The sequence below is a fragment of the Anomaloglossus baeobatrachus genome, chromosome 11, assembly GCF_048569485.1.
Source record: "Anomaloglossus baeobatrachus isolate aAnoBae1 chromosome 11, aAnoBae1.hap1, whole genome shotgun sequence".
Lineage (NCBI taxonomy): Eukaryota > Metazoa > Chordata > Amphibia > Anura > Aromobatidae > Anomaloglossus > Anomaloglossus baeobatrachus.
This window is the reverse complement of record NC_134363.1, coordinates 165,455,660-165,472,518: the sequence shown is the minus strand read 5'-3', so window position 1 is coordinate 165,472,518 and position 16,859 is coordinate 165,455,660. Positions and strand designations below refer to the sequence as shown.

Here is a 16,859-nt window from a genome sequence, read left to right as displayed (position 1 = left end):
CCAAGAGGGGTGAATACTTTTGCAAGGATGACATTATGTAGATGACATTATTGTAAAATGATCACAACCACAGCTCATGCAAATAAATTATACAGCCGTCCAACACATGTTCTGCTCAATACTCAAAATATATGCACAAATCCATCATATTGATTATCAAAACTTGTTTTATTGGTTTTACTCTAGCCTCCAAATGTTTGTACATTTCTCTAAAATAACAGTAGAGTAATAAATACCGTACATATAAAATATACACAAGAAGTGTTCATTTAAAGAATATGGACACCTAAGAGGGCATTTGTTTTTACTCATTTGCATGTAATCTGGGCTAAAATTGTTTTTACAATTTGTTTTCAACAACAATTTTGCACTGTTTGGCTTTTACAGGCTTTGTGTCATGCGGTGTTCAGGTCCAGTCTTATTAGGTGTCATGGCAGCATCAGGCTCTGTTCAAAATGCTGAGCCTGACAGGCAACCTGATATCTCCTAGTTGTTCAGCCAGAGCTGGGCGTCGGCTGATTTACGTGCACTTTTCCTTAGTCCTGCAGGATTTAATTCCTGCTGATCTGGGAACTCTGCTAGGAGCTCAGGTTGCTAATTACCAATCATATCATCTCATCCCTATATAAGATTCTGGATCTTTCTAGACAGAGCCGATTATAGCTTCAGCTTAGCTTCAGCGATTACGGTCTTGGTTGTGATCCTTTTTATGATGATCTGTAGTTGATATTTTACATGGTGTGGATGTTCCTCTGTTTTGCATTTACTTCCTTGCTTTTTCCTTATTCCCCCGTACACATATTGTCTCTCCTTTCTGTTTGAGTGTAGTGTGTATGAGTTTTTGTTCTCCCTTGTCCGTGTCATTTCTGTGAGGTCTTGTTATTGTATTTTCCTGCCCACTTCAAGGGTGAGGGAGCAGAGGAGTAAGATCAGAGCTCAGACAGGAATCAGGGTCACACTAGGGGCTCAGACCTGGCTACCTTCAAGCCTACCTCCAAGATAAGGGACAGTGCAGGGTTTCTAGTCTGAGGGCCAGCCTAAGGGCCCCTGTTCCATCATTACATACCCCTACGGCTGCAGAATGAGTTATCAGAGCCTGGTTGTGCTGATGTATGACTTTAGACCACATCAAAGCTAAGTGTGCTTCACCTTTTGTGTCCCCCTTTTTCCCCATAGATTGTAAGATTTTGAGCAAGACCCTCATTCCTACTGTAGCTGTTGAATTATGTACTATTTTGTTTTGCATTTGTCTATACAACCCCCCACCGGATTGTAAAGTTCTGCGGAATATGTTGGCGCTATATAAATAAACTTTATTATTATTATTATTATTATTATTATTATAAGCCAACTGAGAAAAGCTCCGAAAGCAAAAAACAAACTCTCCATTAAAAAGAATTAAATTAAACTTAATAGTAATGCACTAGGAAACATAAGAATGCAAAAGTCAAATTTTTAAGGAATCCCAAATGCAAAAATTAGTTATAACCAAATGCCTAAATTAAAAAATAAATAAATAAATTTCCCTCAACGTGTCTATATCCATTAAGAGAAATTGTATACTTTTTAGCAATTGTGCCAACAATACTTTAATAATTTGAAAAGCTTTTCATGAGCCGATTACTATAATGTGTAAACTATATTCTGTAGGTAATATAACACCGCCGTGGACATACGGGTGCCGTGAATTCTTTTCATTTAATATATTTCATGCAAGAGTTCAGAATCTCAATTCCGTGAAGTTCCCGAAGTTGCATCCTGTATCTAAAAAAGTACAAAGAAAGAATGACAGGCATCAAGAAGACAAGACATCGGTGCCTGACGTTCTCTGTTGTTGCGTATGGTCACATACAATCTAAATCCACCTGTCTGGATGATTGATAGCTGAACCAGTTAAGAGGTAATTGCTCCTGAAAATGCCAAATATGATAAAAATGGATTATCGTTTCATTAGACACTAAATTCTATTTATTTTTAGACTTGATTTTTCTTTGGATTTCTCCCAAGTCTTTCCAGCCCGCTTCAAGGATAGGGGAGCAGGAGAGTAAGATCAGAGCTCAGACAGGAATCAGGGTCACGCTTTGGGCTCAGACCTGGCTACTATCAAGCCTACCTCCAAGATAAGGGACATGTCATCACTGCAAGTGACATCTGAGCATCGCGGTCACATCATGTCTCATTTTCATGATGATATGTAGTTACATTTCTGAGTACAGAGAATGTTTTTGGAAAGTCCCTCAAAATGATAGGTTGCTTATAGCCTACTTGATAAATGAATATATTAAGTTCAATGGGACATATATTATTTTGTATGTAACATGCTCCCCCTATTAGCATTTCTAGGTAGTCTAAATTTTACTGTTTAAAATATTGATTTGTGAAAAGGTCCGAATCCAGAGAGTGAGTGCCAGCGTCCGGTCCCTGCACTGTTGTGATGCAGATATTTCCTTTCGTACCATTCTATTCGGCTCAACATATCCAGAGCTGTATAATTGTTACAGATCACCAGTTTAAAAAAAAAACTGAAGAAAAAGATTTTTTTCAATACTCTGTGCCATGCCTGCGTCCCTACGGGAACACCAACTCACCTGCCCCAGCTGGGTCGCATCCTCCCCCGCACTCCCTGGCCACCCACATGCACTGTTGCCTCTTACTCCTCCTGGGGCGTGTGCATACAGCCCAGGTCTCCTGGGAGTGTGCTCAGGGCACACCCTCCTATTTCAGAAAATGTCTCTCAGCCTATGGCTGAAATGAATTATGTGTGTAAGGCACTCTCCCATTTGGGGAGGTGCCTGCACAATTCCTTAGTCTGTCTCCAATCTGCTAGCTAGTTGTCAGGTCCTGAGTTCCTGTCCTATTATCCTTGTGTCAGTCACATGTACCAGCCTTCCCATACCTATCTGTCCCTGCCATGCCCACCATACCTATCCGTAACCACCTGCCTCTGTCATTCCCTCCTATACCTGTCTGCATCCGTATCTGTACCTGAGTCCATCTAATGTCCTGGGGGTCAGCTGCCACAGTCCCAGACACTGTCCTAGTAGTGGTACCTGGTGTCCGCCTCGTAATTGGCGCTTAGTCAAGCCCCCCCCCCCACTAAAGGGTAAGCTCGAGTTTCCCCCGCTGGTTCCACTAATCTCACTCACTTCCCCTACACAGGCCGCGAGCGTTACTCTGTTGGGAGCTGTTTATGCTATCTGTGTCTGTGTAGCCTCCAGGTGGCTGTGATGTGTATTGCACTCTGACAGCGCTGATTGGATGTAGGGCTTATCTGATGTCCCAACCCCATGTGAGCCCCATCAGTGCGAGCCCGGACAATGCTGGAAGGATGCCGGCCAAGGAGGTGAGTGTAGGCTTTATTATTTTATCTGGGGAAAACATGTGAAATCAGAAAGGGTTGTCCTAGTAATGGAGAAAACATTTTGGACCCACAAAAGAAATAATGTCCATAGCACTGCCTGGTAAAGTGTAAAAGGGCCACCGCAGGAACACGTTTCTCAGAGACTTCCTACTTATGGACTTGAGGGTCTTTTTTGATGAGACACTTACCTTGGCTCTGCACAACAGAGTTTCCCCAGTGCTATGGCAGCATTTCGTTGTACAGAGGGTCTCTTGGAGTCTCCGCCAGCATGGGTCAGAAGCAATTTCAGGATATCCGTCTGCAACAAGGTGGAGGCTGCACCAGGAAGATCAAAGCAATTTCCCAAACACAGAGCAGTATTCCCAACTATGATCTCATCCTCGGAACGTAGCAGGGTCACCAGGGTGCCAAAGTCTAAAGGAAATTATATATAAGTTTTCAAAGAAGTCAGATATGTTAATACACACTCAACCTAAGGCAAAGTCATGCCTATAACTACAGCCCTGTGCCACCCCTGTAACAGCTAAACAACACAGCTGCAATTATCACAACTCCTCAGCTTCTTCCAGAGACTGTCTCCTTCCAAAGTAGTCAGTATAAGAATGATGATTATATCCCCGCTTTCACATGGTAAGACATGTGATTATTTATAGTGAAAGGGAGTGGTCACAAAAGTGCTGCACCTGAGAATAAGGCTCCAAAGGATAGCCGGATAGGAAAGAGTACTTAACCTCTACAATACCAAAAGAAAGCAGATACATTTAAACACAAGCTGCTAACCTACGAAAAAAATAAGGCGTTGTGACTTTCTGGTCCTAGATTTACCAGAGGTCTCCCCATAGTGGAACACACCCATGACAGATTGTCAGAGTAGTGGACCAGCCCTTCAATGACTCAGGAGCATCCTCCTCATTAAAGCGGGCTTTAGACGCTGCGACATTGCTAGCGATGTTGCGAGCGATAGCACCCACCCACGTCGGTGGCGCGTCACGGGGTGATCACTGCCATAGCGAACAATATCGCTACGGCAGCGTCACACGCAATTATCTGTCCACCGACGTCGCTGTGGCCGCCGAACAATCTCTCCTTTAAGGGGGAGGTTCGTTCGGCGTCACTAAGCGGCCGCCCAATAGAAGCGGAGGGGCGGAGATGAGCGGCCGGAACATCCCGCCCACCTCCTTCCTTCCTTATTGCCGGCGGCCGTAGGTACGATGTTGTTCCTCACACACATAGCGATGTGCGCTGCCGCAGGAACGACACACAACCTGCGTTCCAAACGAGGAACGATTTTTTAAAAATGAACGACGTGTACACGACGAACAATTTGACACCTTTTTGTGATCGTTACTGATCGCAAAAAGGTGTCACACACAACGACATCGCTAACGAGGCTGGATGTAAGTCACCAACACCGTGACCCCGACGATATCTCTTTAGCGATATCGTTGTGTGTAAATGGGCCTTAAGACCGGCATGAACATGGCCGGTCTTGATGAATGGGGGGGGGTCAAAGTTTTTCTGTCCCTATGTTGAAAAAGCTGTGCATTCTGACTCTTATTTCTGTCTTGTAGAAGCATAAAATGCCGCTGCTTGGCCATCCCTCATCTTTTAGACTGGATGTAATTGTCCCCCATGATTGACTGCATTAGTCCATGTAATGTAATAGCTGCAGAGCATTACGGAGAAGCCTACCACCTGACAGCACCTGTCATTATTTGGTCGTTCTGTGATTCTTCATCAGTGTGTAAAAGGGGGACAAGATTTTTTTGTGGTCCAATCCTCGAAAATAGATCACAAACTGTTCGAATTGGTGTGGACCTACAAAATTCAGGAAGTTCAACTCTAATTCGATTGGCCGTGGATCAATCTGACCATCTTTATTAGTAAGTCTATTTTACTTCTCAATATCTAATTTGACTCGATGTATCCACAGGATATTTGTTTCCGATTTTTATCTTTTTTAACACTGAGTCTCAACAAACTCAACTTCACTAGTCAAGATATATCTTCCCATAACGCATGACCACACAAACTATGGATTTCCAGCTGCTATACAATCCCGACACGCAGAGCACACTGGCGATAATGGTAACTCTAGACACATAGGCACGGTCCACTGACAGAGCACACTGGGAAATATAATTTACAACATGTTATCAAGTTCTATACCGCTATAATAGTCGCTGTTATCTCACACAATACAGCTGTCTTTCATCACTAAGTCTTCAGCGTTCCACTAGCTGGAAAGTGCGTGTGGGCTGACCCAGCAGGGGAAACTTTCTGAAGTTTCATCAAAAAGTGACCATTAATACCGGTAACTGATTATTTATGCAGTTCTACTCTATCGATAGATAACTAAAGAGAAGATTAAACTCCCGACCGGCCACCCTCATGTTCAATAATTAATTAGGAAGTCTGGTCGTACTCAATCTCTTAGAATTGCTTACTTCTAATTGGAAGTAAATTATATAAGGGGGAAGACAGATGAGAGATAATGCCTGCAACTGCAATAGTTTGTAGATTTATATATCTTTACAGGACCAGTCTACTGACCTTTTGATATGGCGGCTTAAAGAGGAGCAACCACCAGGATTTTCATATATAAACTAAAGCCAGTGCTATACTGGCACTATCTTGCTGATTCTATATATACCTTTAGTTGTGAGGTCGGATGTCTAGTTTCTGAAATATAGGCAAGTAAAGGACCAGCTTCTTAAGGAGGAGCAACCACCAGGATTCTCCTATATAAACTAAAGCCAGTGCTATATTGGCCCTATCGTGCTGATTCTTTACATACCTTTAGTTGTGAGATCGGATGTATACTTTCTGAAATACAGGCAAGTAAAGTCTGTGAAATGCACTGTTATTTGATTGATAGGTGCTGCAGAATATCTAATAGGTGGGTTGGGTTTTGCTAGCATTCCTGCCCCTGTCTGCTGCCTGTCCTTCCTCCCCTTGTCTCTGTTATTACAGGGGGAAGAAAGGACAGGGGGAGGAAACATAGGGAGGCAGACAGGGCTAGGAATAGCTATCAAAACTCGACCGACCTATTAGATATTCTGTAGCTGCTATTAATCAAATAACAGTGTGTGTCGCCCGGGGACCAGGGGTACTCAGATCCGGGCCACGGGGTCACTTCTGTGGGTATCACGGTGGTGTGACCCAGTCTGTGATCCCAGGCTCCACAGTAAAAGGGGATTTGGTAAGGGAGATTGTCCGTGACGCCACCCACGGTTGTGGTGAGGTTGGAACACCACCGCTGCTCTGGACGGGGATTCCGGGAGCGATGGTATGGAGCAGCTAGATGTTATTTCTCCCCTCCGTGGGTAGGGGGTTGGCTGTCCCGGGGCCCGGTGATGGGGTAAGCAGGGAGCAGGGCGCAGTGCTGCGGTGCGGTGCCCGAGGGCACGGGCGTACTCACAAGTAATTCACACGGAGTCACTGATAAACTAGGAATTGCCGGTGTCCGCAGCCTTCAGTACGGGGGTGTTAGTGTCCCACACACGGTGCAGCAGCTCCTGTTCTTTCCCTGCAGCCAGGTGCCTTTCTCTCCACTCTCTTCCTCTTTCTCCTCAGCCGGGAACGGGGAATCCACTCCCCTGTAGTGATCCGGGTCACCCTAGGTACCGAGGGGCCACTACCCTGCTCCGGCTACCTCTGGCCCCTTCCTCACTACGGCCTGTCCCGGCCCTTTCGGAGCACGCTTCACTTTCAGCCTGGGAGCTACAACTCCAGACTTCTCTTCTCTCTGTCTCTCCAAACACTCTGCTCCAGCCCCTCCCCTCTGCTCTGCTTTTCTCTTACCCTGGGGGATGTGGTTTGTCCTGCTGCACCGGTGTGAAATCAGATTACCAAGGAGGATTAACTCTTTCTGTGACAACCTGGCTTTGCCAGGGCATCACACACCCCCTTGGTAAAACACGGCCCGTCCTCGGGCCGTCTGGGCACCAACATTTATTAAACTGGAAAAAGGGAAAATAAACACATTACAGTCATACATCTTCCCACATCGGGAGGTACGTTTTCTAAAACTTTAAATTTAAACTGTTCTGCCACCCCACACCTGCGGAGCAGATGGCCTCCTCCTGAACTTAAGGGCGCTCAACAGGGGTGACAGTCCATAAAACAGTCAACTTTTTAACTTGTGGGTAGCCGTCCATGCTCCACTACCACTGCCGCTGCCGCCACTCCCAGTACGGGGCACGGGTTCCGTGCTCTGCCTCCTGCTCAGAAGCCAGGCCCACTTGGATGCCCTCGGCGCCAGCTACAACCGGCATCGCTAACTGCCGAGGGCTCCATCTCTCACTGGCCTGCTCCTCCTCTCTGCAGGTGCACTCCGGCTGCTCCACAGCCATGACGGGGTACCTGGGAGCGGCTGGCGCCACATCTGGGGCAGACTTCCAATCGGGTGCCACCTCCGTTGCGGCCGGGCGGACTGCTGGAGCCGACGTCATCACCATGGCGGCTGGGCGGACTGCCGGAGCCGGGTAAGATGTCATCGGGGTTGCGGCTACTGCTTGTCCAGGAACGGAATTAGGCAAAGTCCTGGCGTCCCTGCCTTTACAGTCCTGGTCACATGAACTGCAGCTCCTTCTTCCTTCTCCCCCTTGGTACTCGGGAGCAGTCCTTCTAGCAACTTTTAAAGTTTCCCTTTCGCTTCCGGTCCTCCGGAGCTTCACTTCCGCCCACGTTCTCAGGGGGTGGAGCCTCTTTTTCACGCCCGCCGCTCGGAGAAGAAGGCACCAAGCTGTTGTTTTTGGCACCTAAAATGGCGGCTAAAATGGCGGACTTTGGGATTTTTCCTCAGCGGGACGCCGCTGACGGATGGGGCAAGGCGCACTTCCTCCAGGTAACTGGATGGGTTCGATCCTGTTCGTGACGCCAAATGTGTCGCCCGGGGACCAGGGGTACTCAGATCCGGGCCACGGGGTCACTTCTGTGGGTATCATGGTGGTGTGACCCGGTCTGTGATTCCAGGCTCCACAGTAAAAGGGGATTTGGTAAGGGAGATTGTCCGTGACGCCACCCACGGTTGTGGTGAGGTTGGAACACCACCGCTGCTCTGGACGGGGATCCCGGGAGCGATGGTATGGAGCAGCTAGATGTTATTTCTCCCCTCCGTGGGTAGGGGGTTGGCTGTCCCGGGGCCCGGTCATGGGGTAAGCAGGGAGCAGGGCGCAGTGCTGCGGTGCGGTGCCCGAGGGCACGGGCATACTCACAAGTAATTCACACGGAGTCACTGGTAAACTAGGATTTGCCGGTGTCCGCAGCCTTCAGTACGGGGGTGTTAGTGTCCCACACACGGTGCAGCAGCTCCTGTTCTTTCCCTGCAGCCAGGTGCCTTTCTCTCCACTCTCTTCCTCTTTCTCCTCAGCCGGGAACGGGGAATCCACTCCCCTGTAGTGATCCGGGTCACCCTAGGTACCGAGGGGCCACTACCCTGCTCCGGCTACCTCTGGCCCCTTCCTCACTACGGCCTGTCCCGGCCCTTTCGGAGCAAGCTTCACTTTCAGCCTGGGAGCTACAACTCCAGACTTCTCTTTTCTCTGTCTCTCCAAACACTCTCTGCTCCAGCCCCTCCCCTCTGCTCTGCTTTTCTCTTAAAGGCTGCTTTCACACTACGTCTTTTTAACATGCGTCCTGAACGTTCTTTTAACGCAAAAACGGATCCAGTGCCAATGCGTTTTCATTTCAATGCATTTGCAATGGACTCGCGTTAACATGCGTTCACCTGTGTTTGCGTGCGTTATAGTGAGGATCCAGCAACTTGCAGTTTTTTAACATCTTTCAAAAACGCTACATGTAGCGTTTTTGAGCTGCGTCCAAATACTGCAAATTGCTGGATCCTGACTAAACAGCACGCAAACGCATGTGAACGCTGGCATACTGATAGGCAGGATCCTGCTTGCTCTACTGAGCATGCCCAGAAACCAGCCCCGTGATCAGTCTATCTCTCTCCTACCTCTCTGTCTCTCCCCCTCCCTCTCCTCCACCTGAGAGCTGCGGACACTCGTAACCAAGGTAAATATCGGGTAACCACTTATCTTAGTTACCCGATGTTTACGTTGGTTACGTGTGCAGGGAGCCCGGCTCCTAGCAGCTGCAGACGCTCGTAACCAAAGTAAATATCGGGTATCCAAGCAAGTTACCCGATGTTTACCTTGGTTACGAGCCTCCGCAGTTGTAAGAAGCCGGCTCCCAGTCTGGCACGTTTAGTTCCCATCACTCCCGATCACATGACTCCAATGCCCGCCCCTAAACATCCAGTGACAGGATCCTGCAAAGTAACACATGCGTTTGCATGCGTTTTTTGCTGTAAAAGCAGGATCCGCTTTTGCAGCAAAAAAACGTTCATGACGCATGTTAAAAAAACATAGTGTGAAAGCAGCCTTACCCTGGGGGATGTGGTTTGTCCTGCTGCACCGGTGTGAAATCAGATTACCAAGGAGGATTAACTCTTTCTGTGACAACCTGGCTTTGCCAGGGCGTCACAAGTGCATTTCACAAACTTTACTTGCCTGTATTTCAGAAACTATACATCCGATCTCACAACTAATGGTATGTATAGAATCAGCATGATGGCACCAGTATAGCACTGGCTTTAGTTTATATAGGAAAAATCCTGGTGATTGGCCCGCTTTAAACACTGCAGATTGAGAAGATAGCCTAAGGGGTACTTTGCACACTACCACATCGCAGGTGCGATGTCGGTGGGGTCAAATCGAAAGTGACGCACATCCGGCGTCGCTGTTGACATCGTAGTGTGTAAATCGTTTTTGATACGACTAACGAGTGCAAAAGCATCGAAATCGTATCATCGGTGTAGCGTCGGTCATTTCCATAATTTCGGAAGGACCGATGTTACGATGTTGTTCCTCGTTCCTGCGGCAGTATACATCGCTGTGTGTGAAGCCGCAGGAGCGAGGAACATCTCCTATCTGCGTCCTGGCTGCAATGAGGAAGGAAGGAGGTGGGCAGGATGTTTACGTCCTTCTCATCTCCGCCCCTCCGCTCCTATTGGCCGCCTGCCATGTGATGTCGCTGTGACGTTGCACGACCCACCCCCTTAGGAAGGAGGCGGGTCGCCGGCCAGAGCGACGGCGCAGGGCAGGCGAGTGCATGTGAAGCTGCCGTAGCGATAATTTTCGCTACTGCAGCTATCACAAAATATCGCAGCTGCGACGGGGGCGGGGACTATCGCGCTCAGCATCGCAGCAATCGGCATGCAATGTCGTACTGTGCAAAGTACCCCTAAGAAAGATCACTTTATGAATCACTAAACTCCATTCGAGGGACCCGCTACTAGTAATTTATAGAAAAAGTTTAAAAGAAGTTGTCTCAAGGTAGACATTGAGGATATTAAGGGGTTGTTCCATCATTAAAAAAAAAATAGAACACTTGCCGCTAAATATTCTAAAAACTCATCCATTTGATTGATTTAAATAAAGTGCCCTAGTTTCCTTGGAATGCGTAAAAAAACATGCTTTGACCCTCCGGACCTTATTCTTCTCATGAGCTCATCCCGCCGCTTTGCCAAGCTTCGATTTGGATGATACTCTCCAGTCGTGGGGCTGCAGCTACGGCACATCAGGCTTCTACAGGTGTTGTGTCCTCACATAACCCCTATATGTGAGCGTTACCATCATCCTCACCCCCATTTTGTTGCTTAGGATACTGCCCTATCTGTGCACCTTTTGTCCCATTCAGATCCCTATTTATCCCTATTTACCAAATAACCTCTTACGAACAACATCTCCGTGTCAGAGGTTTCGGATAGTTTTGCGATTCTGCTTGTGACCTCAGCTGGCTCTTTCTATGCTGTCTGACCCAAGCATGAATTAATATGCAGAAGTCCTAGTTCATGTATCTCTATTTCCTATGGACTCTGGCCATGCTCAGTACCCAAAATTATGTTCTGCAATAGGTGGGCAGTGCCCCATGATGTAAACATGCTTTGTCTTCTGTGTAACTGTTGAATAATATAAATGCATATATTAGTATTGAAGTGTTTTATTATTTTAGAGAAGAACAGGTTATGGATGTAGCAGAGTTACGACTGTTTACCAGGTTATTAAATGCTGCCATCTAGTGATCTGGTTAAGCCGGCAGAAGAGCGAGTTATGTTAGATAGGATACGATTAAGGTAGTGTGTTCAAGTGTGAAAGGATGTGGCCTCGGTGCTAGGGTCAGACAGGGAACCCTGAGATCCGGAGCCTACGGCTCACCCCGGCAGGCTTAGAGAGTTGTCTGGTGGCTAGAGAAGCCGCCGAGCCCAGAAGCAGATGAAGGTTCAAGGAATAAAGGGTGATAGAGGCGCAGACACTGGAGTATTGAGGACGAATGGGGGACAGAAGGACAGTAATGAACAGAACGGAAAGTAGTACCCCACAGAGAGAGAAAGGAAGGTCAGTGGTCACGTCTGTCATAACAGTGTGAAGAATAAATGTAAAAAACTGGTTGGCTAAGTGAACTCTGGTGTTTCGTGTCTCGTCTCTGTTGACTTCTGGCAACAGGGGTGATGGACACCTTCCCAAAGCAGCAAGTAAGGCGGGCTTTGCACGTTGCGATATCGGTAACAATGTGTTACCAATGATGCAGCGATAGTCCCCGCCCCCGTCGCAGGTACGATATCTTGTGATTGCTGCCGTAGCGAACATTATTGCTACGGCAGCTTCACACGCACTTACCTGCCCTGCGACGTCGCTCTGGCCGGAGACCCGCCTCCTTACTAAGGGGGCGGGTCGTGCGGCGTCATAGCGACGTCACACGGCAGGCAGCCAATAGAAGCAGAGGGGCGGAGATGAGCGGGACGTAAACATCCCTCCCACCTCCTTCCTTTCGCATAGCCGGCCGGGACGTAGGTAGGAGATGTTCCTCGCTCCTGCGGCTTCACACACAGCGATGTGTGCTGCCAGCTGGAACGAGGAACAACATCGTACCATCGCAGCAGCGGCATTATGGAAATGTCGGACCCTACACCGATCATACGATAACGACGCTTTTGCGCTCGTTAATCGTATGTAAAAGGCTTTACACACTACGATGTCGACAGCGACGCCGGATGTGCGTCACTTTCAATTTGACCCCACCGACCTCGCACCTGCGATATCGTAGTGTGCAAAGCCCGCCTAAGTGTCATGCACCCCTCTGGAAGCCATTTCCGCACACGGAGTCTTCTTGGTGAAGAAGTGCGGCACCCACGCCGCCTGGGGCACCTGCCTACCTCTTTCAGTTCTCCCGCAGAATCGGGAGCATACACCTTTAGGGCAGCAATGACGCTGCTGGTCTGAACTGTCAACCAAATGGAAGAAGCCACTTTCCAAACATTTATTCCACAAGCTGGTGTCCTGAAACTGCTTATCAGGAATAACCCTTTAATGTCCAATTAGCTGGGGTTTGACCACAATGAAACCCGTTGAATGGTAGAGCAAAGTGTCGGCGACGTTAGAAAACTACCAGGCTACTTTATCTCCGTTTACTGTTTCAAGAGGCTTCATTATCGTGCCATTATAGTTAATGACCGGCTTTGCAGCCTTTGTGATAAAACAAAACTACTATGAGAACAGAACCGCTACCAACTCATTCTCGTAATCTCTGGCCACCGCATCCGCCGGACCCTTACTGATCACAGCGTATAGAATACGCCGTCAGTGACTGTCATGATAAAATGAGGCATCACATCATCATAGAACGCGATCCGCAAATTACACATTTTATTCTCTGTCTTGAGTCTTTGTAATGTGAATCTCACCCCTGAGTCGTCCTCCGTACTGATTACTATACTTTCGATAAGTGGCAGCTGATGATTACTGCGCCCCTAAAACTACTTATCTTCTATCCTGTCAAAATGAAAACCTTAATTTAGGCAATATTCATGCAGCTCTGTAACAATGTATTTCATATATAGAGTATAGAATATTACATCGCCATGCTTATGGTGTAAAGTGTGCAGACATGGCTGCAACGGAAGCTATCTTAGGCCTAAAACACACTTCCGCATAAAAAACGTACGTGTCTCACGTTCCGTTTTTTGGGTCCGTGTTCCGTTTTTTATGGGCGTTTCTCCGGTGCGTATGACATCCGTGTGATGGCGTATGCTCGCCGTGTGTATGTGTGTAACGTCCGTGTTGGCATGAAATACGTACGTGTGTTGTCCGTGTGACTTCCGTACCCAAATTACGTTGTTAGTGCTTCAGCATGCGATTCTGGTGGGTTTAATTGGTCAATTTCCGTCCCTCGTCTGTTTATTAGGTTAAACATCGTTTAAATCCATTGTTTCTGGCTCTTCCACGCATTATACAGACTCCAAAATGTCTCTATCAAATGAAGCAACCATGTATTTGCTGTGGTTGATATCTAGGAGATTTGGTGTTAGGCGACATATGCTTGATTATGAACCACCTGTTGGAAAAAGGATGTGGCTCCACCCCGTTGTCAAGCTAAGGAAAACGCATGGACATTTTAACATTCTTTATGGTGAAATGTGCAAATTTCCGCCAAAATGTCAAGCATACTGCCATATAACCATAACGTCCTTTGACAACATCCTTGGCCTTGTGCATCACCAACTGAAACATCAGAACTTTTGATAATTTGACCTGATAGATTGGAAACAAGTGTTGCTGATGTTTGGATTAAAAACGCACACGGACGGTACGTGCTGCACACGGACATGCTTCGTGTGCCGTCCGTGCCCATTGACTATAGCGGGTCCGTGCCTGCGTGTTGACGACCAAAAACGGACATGTCGACCGTGGGGAAAAACGCACACACGTACTAACCACATGGACACACGTTCTGTGTGGTTTTACGTGTGTGTGCCTTCTACCATAGGGTAACATTGGTCTATGTGTCTCCGTGCCACCGGTACATGCAAAAACCTACCAGGGGCACGGATGTGTGTCGCAGGCCTTAGGGCTTCTATGGCTGGGAAGGTTTGGACCTGGATGACTAGGCATATATAGTGGCTGCACGTGCATTATAGATGTCTTTGCAGAAACCAAATGTCCATTAAACATAATTACTGTAATGGTTAGTAAAATTGTGTTTTTTTTTATGCAAGTCATACTTACTTTTATCATACTTAAAAACTTCTTTCCTCGCTTGGGTCTGATCTCTGGTACATACAGCAAGCACCTTCGTAGCATATTGTGATGTTTTCTTTCCTCCTGCCTTTGTAGAAGAGGCAAAAGTATAAGCAGAAAACAGTAAAATACTATTGCCCAGTGAGTAAGCTGCGATTAATATTCTGTGTTGGCGTCTTCATCCTAGTAAAACAATTGTCCCACCTCTACTGGAGCATATTGATATCTTGGTGTGTCGCCCAGGGAAGGGGTTACTCGTTCCCGGGCAAAATCTACAAATGGGGAAGTCACTTCTGGTGGCCGTTGCCCATTTCTATGCCTTGGGCCCCTTTAGTTAATGGCGGTATTTACAGGGGATAAAAGTTATTGTCATGTGACGCCACCTGCGGGTTGCGGTCAGGGATGGGAACTGCCGCTGCTAGATGTGGGTAATCCCAGAGATGATGGTAACTGCAACAATGGTGTTGTGCCCTCCGCAGGTAGGGCCATGTCTGGGAGATGTGATAGTGCACAGAAATAATGGAGACCACACCGGGTTGACTTTAACAGTCTCTACTCACATGGACCCTTGGCTTGCTTCTTCCGGTCCCAGGATTATCAGTGCCAATGTAGTGACCCAGGTTGCTCTGTCTCCGCCACTGACTCGCCCACCCCAGGGCTATGGGACACCCGGTGCCGGGCCGGACTAGTCCGGGGGTCGTCAGTGGTGGCGGGGCCCGGCTCCGAGGCCCTGGTGGGTGTCAGTTAAATATGGCTGCAGTGAATAAAGTTTGTTTGTCGTGACGCCACCTGTGGATTGCGGCTAATAAGCCGCCGCTGCTGTGTGAGGCCTCCGGGGTGAAGTGGCAGCAATGGTGGTACTGCTCCCCACAGGTGGAGCGGTGCCCCGGGGCACAGTTGGTGCTCGTGAGAGTCTATGGTGTAATGGAAGGCTAAGCAGATAAAATAACAGAGACCACTCCAAGGGTGCAGTTTCAAGATCTTTACTCACACATCCTGGTAGGAGCTCACTGGTGCCTTCGGATGGCTGGAACCCACTGTCAGGGACCTCCGCCGTTTCTGGGTGATTTCTGGAATGAAAGCCGGTACCCTTCTCTCTAAAGTGTCTTTGTCTTCTGCTGTCTCCTTAAGCCTAGCTCTTTTAGGATGAACCTGCTCGGCCTCCACTACAGACTCCAGTCTGGGAGCTCGCCTGTCGGATGATTCTCCCCTTTTCTAGAGGTTCTGCTGTGGGCTTTGGCCCGGGGAGTTTACAACTTTCCCTGGGCCTCGGTTTTTACTGTTTGGAGATGATTTTGCACTCCTCCGGTTCCTAGGGACCGTCCTCTGTTGCAGCTTGATCCCTCCACCCAGGGCCGTATTTACCATTAGGCACCCGTGGTCCGGTGCCTAGGGCGGCAGATTGTGAGGGGCGGCACCTTCTGGCAGCAAAAAAAAAAAAAAAAAAAAAAAAAAAATTTTTTTTTTTTTTTTTTTACATTTTTTTTTTTTTTTGTGGCTGCCGAGCACAGGGAGCTGATTGACCCCGGAACTGCGGGCGCCTGCACTCCCGGGGTCACAGGCACGCGTCAATCAGCTCCTTCCTCTGTGCTGCGTCCACTGCTGTGTGGACGTCACATGCAGAGCTCACAGCAGGACGCCGCGGATGACGCCGTGATGGAAGCTGGTGTCAGAAGAGGATACTCACGTGAGCCAGGAAGATGGCGGCGGGCACTGGAGCAGATAAGTGGATTCATAAGGAGCGTGGGAGTGTCTCTAATGCAGACCGGAGATCTGCGCATGCGGGGGGGGAGGCGGCAAAGGCTGATACTGGAGGGAGGCAGAGGCTGAGACTGGGGGGAGGCTGGAGGGAGGCAGAGGCTGAGACTGGGGAGAGGCTGGAGGGAGGCAGAGGCTGAGACTGGAGGGAGGCTGGAGGGAGGCAGAGGCTGAGACTGGGGGGAGGCTGGAGTGAGGCAGAGGCTGAGACTCGGGGGAGGCTGGAGGGAGGCAGAGGCTGAGACTGGAGGGAGGCTGGAGGGAGGCAGAGGCTGAGACTGGAGAGAGGCAGAGGCTGAGACTGGGGGGAGGCTGGAGGGAGGTAGAGGCTGAGACTGGGGGGAGGCTGGAGGGAGGCAGAGGCTGAGACTGGGGGGAGGCTGGAGGGAGGCAGAGGCTGAGACTGGAGGGAGGCAGAGGCTGAGACTGGGGGGAGGCTGGAGGGAGGCAGAGGCTGAGACTGGAGAGAGGCAGAGGCTGAGACTGGGGGGAGGCTGGAGGGAGGCAGAGGCTGAGACTGGAGGGAGGCAGAGGCTGAGACTGTGGGGAGGCTGGAGGGAGGCAGAGGCTGAGACTGGGGGAGGCTGGAGGGAGGCAGAGGCAGAGACTGGGGGGAGGCTGGAGGGAGGCAGAGGCTGAGACTGTGGGGAGGCTGG

General features: G+C 48.7%; 1 protein-coding gene across 1 annotated transcript in view; it reads right to left on the bottom strand.

Moving 5' to 3' along the window:
• Positions 1-1,400: 1,400 nt before the first annotated feature.
• The window catches only part of TTC12 (tetratricopeptide repeat domain 12), a 138,512-nt gene continuing 123,053 nt past the window's right edge, over positions 1,401-16,859 (bottom strand). Inside the window, exons 20-22 of the mRNA XM_075327905.1 lie at positions 14,434-14,533; positions 3,550-3,775; positions 1,401-1,764 (exon numbers count right to left, since the gene is read on the bottom strand). Of these exons, the coding sequence (XP_075184020.1) occupies positions 1,695-1,764; positions 3,550-3,775; positions 14,434-14,533 (396 nt within the window). The 3' untranslated portion in view covers positions 1,401-1,694. The remainder of the gene's footprint in view (positions 1,765-3,549; positions 3,776-14,433; positions 14,534-16,859) is intronic.